This window comes from Erythrolamprus reginae, unplaced genomic scaffold (assembly GCF_031021105.1).
Source record: "Erythrolamprus reginae isolate rEryReg1 unplaced genomic scaffold, rEryReg1.hap1 H_18, whole genome shotgun sequence".
Taxonomy (NCBI): Eukaryota; Metazoa; Chordata; class Lepidosauria; order Squamata; family Dipsadidae; genus Erythrolamprus; species Erythrolamprus reginae.
In genome coordinates, this window is record NW_027248471.1 from 18,814 (window position 1) to 30,789 (window position 11,976).

Here is an 11,976-nt window from a genome sequence, read left to right on the forward strand (position 1 = left end):
CAAGCAATACAGCCATCATCCTCACTGCTAATTCTCTATCAATTATAACTTTCAGACTGAAAAGTTATTACTTTTAATAATTTTAGAAATGTAAGGTTTATTTATTACAGTAACAAAGATTTGGCTATATACTAATCCAATTTCTATTTCAATCTGGATGAAAACAGTTTTTTCCGCTGAATAGTTTTGAGAGAGCTTTTTTAATTGCCTTGTTTTTCATGCTGTAAATAATTGGATTCAGCAGAGGAGGAAGGATTGAATATATTATTGTGAAAATCAAGTCCAGATATGATGGAATGTCAGAAGTTGGTCGCAAATAAGCAATACTTCCTGAAAATAAAAACATAGAAAATACAATGATGTGAGGAACACAGGTTGCAAATGCTTTTTTCCTTCCTTGCATGGAAGGGATTTGAAGGAGTGCCATGAAGATATATATATAGGTCACAATAATAAAGCAGCAGCAACCTATCCCAATGGCAACACTTAAAATTAAAATATCAATTTCAATTAAATATGAGTCAGAGCAGACAAGCTTAAGTAACTGGGGGATCTCACAGAAGAATTGATTTACCACATTAGAGCAGAAAGGGGTCAGAAAAGTCGCAGTTGTATGTAAAATCCCATAAACAAGGCCAGCAAGCCATACTGTTGCAATCATTTGGGTATAAGCTTGCTTGTTCATCACCATTTCATAATGCAGTGGATTACAGATGGCAATATACCGGTCATATGCCATGACTGTGAGAAGAAAAAAATCTGATGATACAAAAAAGAAAAGCAAAAGAACCTGAGCAACACATCCAAAATAAGAAATGTCCCTGGTATTCAGAAGGGAATTGATCATGGATTTGGGAATAATCACTGAAATAGAGCACAAATCCTGTATAGCCAAGTTCATCAAGAAGAAATACAATGGTGTATGAAGATACCGGTCAAATGCTACTGCAAAAATTATTAAAATGTTCCCTGTTACAATTGTTAAATACAATAACAGGAACACAGTGAAATGCAGAATCTGCATTTCCCATGTCTTTGAGAATTCTAGAAGCAAAAATGTAGATACAGATGTGTTCTGAAACATTGTGTGCACAGCAATAGTTTCACAGAATCTAGGGGGAAAACAGATTAAAAATGGCTTGAGTGCCTTAAAATAACTTTCTGTAGTATTATAACTAAAATGTTTCCATATGATCATCTGGAGAGACAATGGAGCACCATATTTTCCACTTCCTTTTTAGCCTTTCTAGATGTAGTGGGAAGAATTGGTTTCATAGAGGCAATTTTTCTCCCATTTCAATTGCTATGTCCCCTTCCTGCTCCCATCAAAATATCTCCCACTGAGTAGTAATTAGAAAAGTAACTTCAGGAGAATGACTTTGGGACATTTCAGAGAATTTTGGAGGTCATAAAAGTAGAAATTGAAGCAGGATGCCTTTCACATTTCATTACTGATTTTAGAAATAAAATAAAGCCATGCAATCATAATCACAGAATTTTGGAGGTGACATTGTGGTTTTCTACAAGGCCACACCTGAGATATTTTGAAATGTGTGGAACTTTAGCAATACCCACCCACAAGATAAAACATTTTAAGTAAATAAGGTGAACCACCACAATATGAATACCAAAATGACTCTGGAGGAGATGGACCTGAAAGCAGGACTTAACATCATCAGTGTTTATCTTATTAGAGAAATTACTACTATTGGAAGATTTGAAAGACCAGGTTAGGGCAGATTATCATGGGGTGGGGGGTGGGGAGAGATCTATCAATGTGGTTGAATGACTGAAGGCAGTAAATCAATTAAAGGTCTTCTGTCCCTAACCATTTTAGTGGAACTGTTTAATGGAAGGACCTACAGTATATCTCTCAGAATCACTAATCAAAAATTAATGATGAAATATATAGTTTCATCAAATGAAAAATATTGAAAGACAGTACTACATTTGTTCCTGCGTGCTCCAAGCCACCTTTTAAAAATCAACTCTGAATAGCTGCAGATCTTTATTTCTTTATAGTCATCATCTTCTGGATAGTGAGGATTTATTTTATACTAAATAAGATAGAAGGAATATTTGAAGTACTTTCTGACCAATAAAATTGTACATAAAGGGCAATGACTCTGGGCAGATACTTACTTTGAGCCAATGCCACATACATGGTACTGCTTGATCCTGAAATCAGGTTTCTCCCTATCATTTTATCGACTTGTAAATGGCTAAAAAACAGTTCTCTTCTCCATAGCATTTGGACAAAAATTCTTCCAGTTTGAGAAAAATAAGTAATATATAAGTGATAAACATTTGAATGTTGCCCAGAACTTATTAATATTTTTAGCACTAATCATCATCATCAAATTATGATGATCAAAGCTAGACAATTATCAAAAGCTAAAGCCCAATTTATAATGATTCAATAATAGTGGAGATGACCCTACTTGAATTGTGGAGTTCAGTCAGTTTGGGCCTGTCATCATCTCACAGATTAGCCTACTTCAGTGAATTTTCATTAGAATGAAATAGAATCCCTCTTGGCTTCCTGATATTCCACTAAAAAAGAGAGAATATCAAAACAATCGAAAGAAGTGACTAATTAAATGAGGTGGGGAGAGATTTAGGAATAACTTACTGATTTTCTCTGTGAATATTTTTCCAACCCAGTCCAATCAATTCTACTCACGTAATGCATCTAAGATCTGATGAATTTGTCTGTTTCATCTGTTTTTTCATTGTTAGGAAATGAAAATTTGTGATTTCTGAAGTAAGAGGCAGTCCTTATGCAACTGTTTGTAATATATTTTCACATTTAAATAATGAACTGAATTTCTCCAGGACATAGAATTATTATCATCAGGGGACTATTGTATTAAGCATATCGGCTGCTCTTGGGACTCTTATTTAAGAAATTTAAAGTACAGTGATACCTTGTCTTACAAACTTAATTGGTTCCGGGACGAGGTTCTTAAGGTGAAAAGTTTGTAAGATGAAACAATGTTTCCCATAGGAATCAGTGGAAAAGTGATTAATGTGTGCAAGCCCAAAACTCACCCCTTTTGCCAGCTGAAGCGCCCGTTTTTGCGCTGCTGGGATTCCCCTGAGGCTCCCCTCCATGGGAAACCCCACTTCTGGACTTCCGTGTTTTTGCAATGCTGCAGGGGAATCCCAGCAGGGGAATCCCAACATCACAAAAATGAGCAGTTCCCTGGCAACGGAAGTCCGGAGGTGGGGTTTCCCGGCGAAGGGAGTATCAGTGAAATCGCAGCATCGCAAAAACATCAAAGTCCTCAAAAACCCATCTCCAGACATCTGTGTTTTTGCGATACTGTGATTTCACTGAGGCTCCCCTCGCTGGGAAACCCCACCTCCGGACATCTGTTGCCAGCGAAGTGCCCGTTTTTGCACTGCTGGGATTCTCCTGCTGGGAATTCCCTACAGCATCACAAAAACACGGAGGTCTGGAGGTGGGGTTTCCCATGGAGGGGAGCCTCATGGGAATCCCAGCAGTGCAAAAATGGGTGCTTCGCTGGCAACAAAAGTCCGGAGGCAGGGAATCCCAGCGGCGGCGGTGGGTTTGTAAGGTGAAAATAGTTTGTAAGAGGAAATTCCAAAGGGTTTCAAGTAAAATTGATCTATTTTTTTTGAATCTGTCATTCAGGATCCAAATTTAAACATGTAGTAGTGTATACTCCCAATATATATCATTAATTAGCTTGGGAAATATGGAATCCTATGTACATCTGGCTTGTGGTACAAGTTTTGATGTCTAATCCTAGAAAAAATATTTATTTAGCTTTTTTAAAATCCTGGCTTTATTATTCCTTTAGTAAATAACTCAAGGTAGTGAACCTAGCTAATACTCCTTCTGCATCCTATTTTCCTTACAATAACAATCTTATGAGATTAAATTGGACTGAAAGAATATGAGTAGCCCAAAGACACCAAGCTGGATTGATCTGTGATTGAGGAAATGGTTATATCTTTTTTTAGTTTGAGGTTAAGGAGCTTTGACATCACAGATCTGTCCTGGCCGGCCGAAATGTGGCCTCCAGGAAGGATGTCTTCGTGACTTCAAAGCTCCACCCATGGAATTCCCTATTGGGATTCCCCACCTCCGTTTGAGCCTCCCGACTAGCCGACAGCTCTGCGGCTCTTCTGCAAAGTTGACAGCTGGGCGGCGGTGCTTCTCAGCGGCCTCCCGAACCCGAATGCTGAACCTGAACTTTTGCCGAACTTCCAGGTTCGGCGTTCGGGAGAATGCCGAGAAGCCCCCCAGCTGTTTCAAAAGGTGACAGCTGGGTGGTGGTGCTTCTCAGCAGCCTCCTGAACCCGAACTTTTGCCGAACCTTTTGGGTTTGGGTTCAGGAGAATGCCGAGAAGCCCCCCGGCTGTTTCAAAAGGTGACAGCTGGGCAGCGGCGCCCAGCAAAGTGCCATTTTTGTGGGTTTTTTCCTTGCACGCATTAATCCCCTTTACATTGTTTCCTATGGGAAACATTGTTTCATCTTACAAACTTTTTGCCTTACGAACCTCCTCCCGGAACCAATTAAGTTTGTAAGACAAAGTATCACTGTATTTTGTTTGCTGCTAGATTGGCTTTTGCACAAAAATGGAGGAACAAAGAAACTTGCTCAGATGAAGAGATATTACATAAAATACTGTCTAAAGATATTACATAAAATACTTATGCAATAAGATATTATATAAAATACTTACGATGGAATTGAAAAATAAGAATGAATTGGAATACTTTGAATCTGGGATAAACTGTACCATTGGTGGGAATTGAGGAGGACTGTTAGGATGAATCAGTAACAAATTGGAAATGTATATATTCTTATGTTAACAAATAAGAAAAAAATGGATTTATTATTGTATGTAAAGTTTGTATATATTTTTATAGAGATAAAGAATTGTATTAATGAGAAGAAATTAATTGATGGAAATATTTAAAAACTGGAATGTTACATCATGTCCAAAGTTTTTATTTTTTAATTGTACTATAATAAAAAAAACTTTAAAAAAAGGTTTGTTACTGGTATCAAAGAATATAGCAATCACTAGTACTCTGTACTAGTGTACTAGTACTAAAAAACATGCCAACAGATCTGAACATTCCACAAATAAGGTTATATAGAAATGTCAGGATTCAATCTTTATACAGTAGTACAAACTGTACCCATTTTATATAGAGATGTGCAACAATTCTCTTAAGGCATCAGTTTAGAAATCAGGAGACCATGTGTACTAATTCTATCTTAGGCACAAAGCCAGATGGGTGACAAATTTCCAAGCAATGGCCTGAAATACCAACAACCCTACTACTTTCGAAGTTTACAGTCCCATGTCAGAAACCTGGGATGCTTATATGGAGATGTTCAAGTGTTTTTACAAGCTAATGATTTCATTGAACTCTCCATAGCGAGGAAATGGGCTTACTTCCTCAAAATGCATGCAGCACCAGATGTTCTCAATAGCTAAAGTGCTGGTTGCCCCCCCCCCCAGATCATATACCATGTGCCTTGGGAAGAGTTCCTCAGTAAATTGAGGAATCACTACTCTCCCATGCCTTCACATATTGCCCATCACTTTGCATTCTGACAGAGAGTTCAGAGGGAAAGTGCGGCCATAATGCTGCCCTGGAGTACGATTTCCCAAATCTCAATGATTCATATTGGAGCAGTTGGTTTGCAGCATATGTGACATTCAACTACAGCAGGGCCTTTTGGCCCACTCAGAGCTCACCCTTAACATTGCATTGGATAAGGCATGCGTGCCAGAAATGTCTACCACCTCAGCAGCCAAAATCCAGAGATTCCAGCTTTCTGTGTCCCAGGGCCAGCTTTTTAATGCTCTATGCTAATGGGAAGCTGAATTTGAGGAGGCCATAGATGTCAAGGATGATGTCAGCCACCTGAGAACCACTCCTCTGAAAATATGGGCCTGCCTCAAAAACCAGCCCTGCCACCCTGCTTCAGCTGCAAAGATCCACATTGCTACAGCTCATGCTGTTTTAGAACAGTCAACTGCAGATGCTATGGGACGTTTGGCCACCTAGCCAGAGTTTGCTTCTCTGGCCCATCCGCTGCTGCTCCAGCCGCTGTCCCTTCAGCACTCCAGCAAGATCTTTCCAGACCAGCAAAGTCACATGACAACTGTTACAATATCAGATGAGCCAGGGAAACTGCAGAGGAAGATGTGTGACTAGCTTCTGGGGGAAGGCAGAGAAAGCTACGGATGACCATTAAACTTGAGGAAATTCCTTGCTCTATGGAGGTCAATACTGGCTTCTACAGGAGCATAGTGTCTTGGCAAATCTTAAAATGTCTACTGCCCTCCTTTTCTGAAGCCTCTTTAGCCCTTGCAACATAAAGCTTAGGGATTACCAGGGGAAGGAAATTCCAATTAAGAGGCAGGCCAGGCTCTTAGTGGAGAAGGGCTCCTTTGTGGGCCCTCTACCGTCATTGTGGTTTCAGGGTCCCTACTTTCATTCCTACGCCTTGACTGGTTTTTCTCTCTAGGCCTGGCCATCACTAGAGTCTACTCCATCTCAAGTGATGACATCAGCAGCCTGTTCACAGAATTTGTTGGTGTATTTGAAAACAAACTTGGTAAATATGTGGGCACCCCTATTTCTTTAAATCTCAATTCTCAAGTGGCTCCAATTCACCTCAAGCCCAGATGCATCCCACTTGCCGTAAGGCCAAAGATTGACACAGAGATTGACAAGCTCTTAGCCCACGTCATCTTGGAGCCCACAGATCATTCCAAGTGAGAGACCCTTATGGTAGTTCCCTTGAGACCAGATGATTCTATTCACCTCTTTAAATGTTCTCTCAACAAGGCCCTGCCAGCCCTACCCTGTCCCCATTGTCCAGCACTTGCTCCATTCCTTAAGCCGGGGCATCCTCTTCACCAAACTGGATGTGGTGCAGCCTACCAACAGTCCCAGTGGGTGAGACCACAACAGAAACCCAGACCATTGTTACCCACTGGGGTGATTTCAAGTGCCACCATCTCCAGTTTAGAGTGAGCATTGCCCTGGGCCTCTTCCAAAACCTTATGAAGTGGTTGCTATGTGGCCTGCCTGGTGTCATATGTTACTTTGATGACAACCTTGTATCTGCTAGCAACCACCAAGAACTCCTCTCCAGAATCAGGAGCATGCTGCGGAGATTCAGACAGGCAAGTTTCAAATTAAAATGGAGCAAGTGCAGGATAGGGGCCCCCAGTGTCAAATTCTGGAATACTTAATAGATTATACTGGCATCCATACTACCTCTTCTAAAGTAGATACAATTAAGCAGGGCCCTCCCCAGATATCAAGGCCAAGCTACACAGGTGTACACTGCCTTTTAGATGCCAATTGCTCCTGGCTTTGGGGTCCTGAGGCTCAGACAGCTTTTGAGGGGTCAAGATGCTCCTTATGTCTGATGCTGCACAGTATAGCCAGGATTTGCCTCTTTCCCTGGCTGTGGATGCATCCTTTTACAGCATTGGGGCAGTTCCGGCCCACATTCTTCCAAATGGCACAGAGGCACCAGTCACATGCTTCTCCAGAACCCTCTCTTCCATTGAAAAGAACTATAGTCAGACTGATGAAAAGGTCCTAATTCTGGTATCTGCAGTTAACAAGTTCCACAATTACTTGTATGGGTGACCATTCCTTCTATTCACCGATCACAAACCACTTCTGGGGTTGCTGCTTGTGGATTGCCAAACACTTTGGTACTTCTTCCCTCAAATGTCCCGGTGGGTGGAATTCTTGTCTGGTTACTCCTATAAGACCTGGATAATAATGGGGTCTCTAGCAGAATGGGTGGCTATGTCTATGTCTTTGACTTAATGACCTGGCAAGGCCCTCTCCAATGCTGATGACCTCAACCATTGCCCTCTTCCTGTATCTGTCCAGAACCCAGCCCCAGCTTCTGACATTCTTCTCATTGAGGGCCTGTGGCCACCCAAAAAGTTAGAGACATAGCCACCCATTCTGCTAGAGACCTCATTATTATCCAGGTCTTAGAATGGGTTAGAAGGGGCTGGCCCCTTGGGGAGCTCGAACCCCCTTTGGACCTGGAGCTTTCAACTCACAAGGGCTGCCTTCTCTGGGGAACAGGGTGATGGCACCTACTTCTTTACACAGGCCTATTCTTCACCTATTGCATAAAAGTAATCCTGGAATTGTTAAGAATGGAGGCCCTGGGGAAAATTTATATGTGTTGGTCTGGCATGGATCAGGCAATCAAGCAGTGGGTGTCTAAATGCCAGTCATATCAGTATTCCAGATCTGCCCCACCTAGTGCCACCCCTAGGTCATGGGAGGAATCCAGAGGGCACTGGTCCAGGCTTCATTTGGATTTTTCAGGCCCCTATCATGGCCATCAGTTTTTGGTAATAGTGGATGCTTAATCAGGCTCGGTAGAACTTGAACTCATGGCCTCCTGATGAAAACTTTTACAACCCATGGTTTCCCGGACATAATGGTTTCTGACAGTGGACCACAATTTACATCCATGTGGTTCCAACTTTTCCTTGCATCCTAAAGCATTCACCAGGCCTTGATCATCCTGTGACACCTGCTAGCAATGGCCAAGTAGAGCACATGGTTCAGTTGGCAAAGAATGCATCCAATTGGCAGGACAGGACATCCCAGTACCTTTTGGCTCTGCACTCCACTCTGTGCCTGGCGACTAATTGCCCCCTGGCAGAAACCTTATTGGGATATTGACTCCATATAGCCTTTTAACTGAATGCACCCACTGTATGCTCCAGAATGCCGATGACCCTACAAGCCTGGGCTCAGGGGTTTGCAGAGGGGGCTTTCATTTATGCCCTTAATTTTTGAGAAGGAACTATGGTGGCTGCCATGCAGGGTGATCTCCATAACTAGCCCTTTTTCCTACAGGGTCAAATTCAGTGATGGGCAAATCTGGAGGCAACACATTGGCCAGCTGCAGAGATGCTTACCACTGGATGAACCACCACATCCTAGTGACATCATTCCAGACATTTAATTAATTAATTAATTTGATATTTTTTTTTAAATGCAACCCTTCTCCTTAGACTCAGGGTGGCTTACAGCATATTAGCAACAGCACTTTTTAACCCTGCTGTTCTGCTCTAGTCTGTGCAACACGAAATTGAAGTTTGAGACCCTGTAAAAAAAAATTCCCTGCATTTCTGAAACTTGAAATTTCATGACTTTTCATCATTTCAGGGGTTCTCTCTATGATAATTTTTTTGGGGGGTGGGGGGCTTAGTTTTTGCTGGCAAAAAAAGTCACACTTGTACTGTTTACGAGTCTGTGTGACTCACACTGAAAATTCTTTATTTTAAGTGCTTATATTTGGTCAATTTAAAAACTTCTTTACCTTGTAAACTAGGTTGAACATTTATGCACACAATGAAATGAAAATTGAAATAAAAATAATGCTTATTGGTTTATTTTGTTCATCAAAGACCGCCCGCCCCCTTTTTTTTGTGAATTTTTTTCAATTTATAGATAGTTTAGCCTGCAAAATGTGTACATTTTTACTAAATTCGGTATGGGATTACTAGTTTGAACATTCCTGATCATAAGAAAAATATAAATGAACTGAAAAAAATAATGTTTATTAGTTTTATTTAATCAGAAATAAGGCCACCCCCCCCCCGGCTGCTTGCAACCATTTTCACTTTAAAAAAAATTTTAGGCTCCAAATCTGAAATATTTGTAATATCTTATGCATTCATTTACTCAATTTAACATTGCTGATCATCATAAAAATATTATGGGGGGAGGGGAGGGATGGGGGGTAACTTTTTTCTGGGCAAAAACCCTTCAGGTTGAGTCTGTTTCTTGTCATATACGACCCGGACCAAAAATATTTTTTTAGGTACTTAAATTTAGTCTTTTTGAAAACTTTCTTCACTGGGAAACTAGTTTGAACATTTCTGAACATAATCACATGAAAATTAAACTGAAAAAAATTGATGCTTATATTTTTAGTTTGATCAAAAATCCCCCCCCCCAATTTTATGAGCATTTTGTGTCAGTTTATATTTTTTTAGGCTACAAATCTCTAAGGAATTTCCTCCAAAAGTTTTGATATACTAAATTGAACATTCCTGATCATAAGAAAAATAGAAATGAACTGAAAAAAAAGACGCTTATTTGTTTATTTTGGTCACAAAAGGGCCATCCCCCTTTTGCCATTAATTTCACTTTTTATATAGATTTGGCTAGAAACATTGGGAATATCCTTTTGAAAAGCAAGCACATGATAGCCAGACAATTAATTTTATGAAATAAATCCATTTTACTAACGACAAGTATGTAATTTTGAAATTAACAGCATAATTTTTATATAAATTGAAATAATTGAACACAGTGGGGGGGACTTTTATGTGCAAAATAAACAAATAAGCATCAATGTTTTCAGTTCAAGTGTATAATGGTTTTGAACAGAGCAGCAGGGTTAATCAAATTCAAGCTAAACCTGTGATAAAAACCCTAACCAAACCATCCTGCTCTGCAGTGTGGAATAGGCAAAAGAATGGTCACAACTAAGGTGCCATGACCACCCAAAATTCCTATTCGATCCCCTAGGGCAGTGATTTTCAACCTTTTTTGAGCCGCGGCACATTACTTTTAAATTTTGTTTCTTTTTTTGTAGCTATTTTTATTTCTTTATAATTCCTTTAAAAAGGAATTATTAATTAGTTTTTCTTTAATTCTGTAATTCGGCTAATTGGGTGTTATTATGAGACGTTTTTTATTTGATCTTTTTTGATTTTCCCCCTTTAGTTTATTATTGGAAGTCTTCTGGTGTTTATTTTAGATGTTTCTTACTAATGGTCAATTATCATTTTAAATGGTTTTTAAATATACATGAAAATAGACGTAGAAGAGATATGGAGAAATTTGAAATTCTATAACCTAATCATCTTTTAGATTTTGAAAATGTGAACAGCTTAAAGGAGGTTTCGCTAATAGTATTGTTGTTTAATGCAAGAAAATAAGCAGCTATTTTTTTTATCCAGATGTCAAAAGTTAAGGAGGCAGCAATGGGGGTTTTTTTTGCATATCATATTTTTAAAAGTGACCTATTGTAAAACAATTTGATTGTATTGGTATTTCTTTGTATTGTGTATAGAGAGAAAAAATAAAAAATTCTTTGGCAAAAAATAATATAGTTTCTAAATGTATTTATACTCACTTAGTGTGAAACCTGGGCCTGTTTCGATGAACACAAAATGAAGTTCTCTCTGTTTTTAGTTTTTATCACAGTCAAGTTTGAGAAGCTTAGCTCACATAGATATGTGGTTGAAAACGGGAGCAATCTTTGTTAGCCAGAATGGGGAACTCCTTGGTGACAACCAAAAACTGTCCAAAGGAAGATCAGAAAACTTTAGCTTTAAACCACGATTAGAAATTGGGAAAATGGGGAGGAGTGCACGGCAGCCTGAACGGGGACCTTCCTGGGTTTGGACGAGAGGCGGCCTGCTATTGGTTCATCGCGAGTGGTCGGGATGAATCCTATAAGGTGACTGGTCAGTGAGCATTCCCTGTGCCTCCACTCTTCCTGTCGCTGATAGCTGGAGGGATTGTGAGGGGAATGTTTATGTTCGGATGGATGCGGCTGGTATTGGGCTGGATAAATGGCCTCCACGGGCCATAGTTTAGGGACCCATGTTTAATTTCACCACGGCACACCTGACCATGTCTCATGGCACACTGGTTGAAAAACACTGCCTAGGGTGACCCAATAAGCACACTGAAAGATGGGGAGGGAGGGAGGGAGGGTGTTGGCTCTTTAGCAGCCAGGGTGAAAAGGAGGCCCAAACTCTTTTTATAGGGCAGCCCTTTGTATAGGGCAGGCAGGCCTGCCCCAGCTGTGTCATAGAGCTGGGCCATCACGTGAGGCCTGGGGCCAGGATCTTGCGAATTCTCACGAGATCCTGGCAGGCAAAATGGTGGCTACACCGTAAGCCATG

General features: G+C 40.3%; 1 protein-coding gene across 1 annotated transcript; it reads right to left on the reverse strand.

Annotated features, from left to right (window-relative positions):
- Positions 1 to 148: 148 nt before the first annotated feature.
- Positions 149 to 11,710, reverse strand: LOC139155387 (olfactory receptor 14A16-like). Its single transcript, XM_070730519.1, has 3 exons — positions 11,696 to 11,710; positions 10,629 to 10,655; positions 149 to 1,075 (listed from the first exon to the last, which is right to left on the reverse strand). Exons 1-3 carry the CDS (start codon positions 11,708 to 11,710, stop codon positions 149 to 151), a joined length of 969 nt encoding a protein of 322 aa, XP_070586620.1.
- Positions 11,711 to 11,976: the final 266 nt, after the last annotated feature.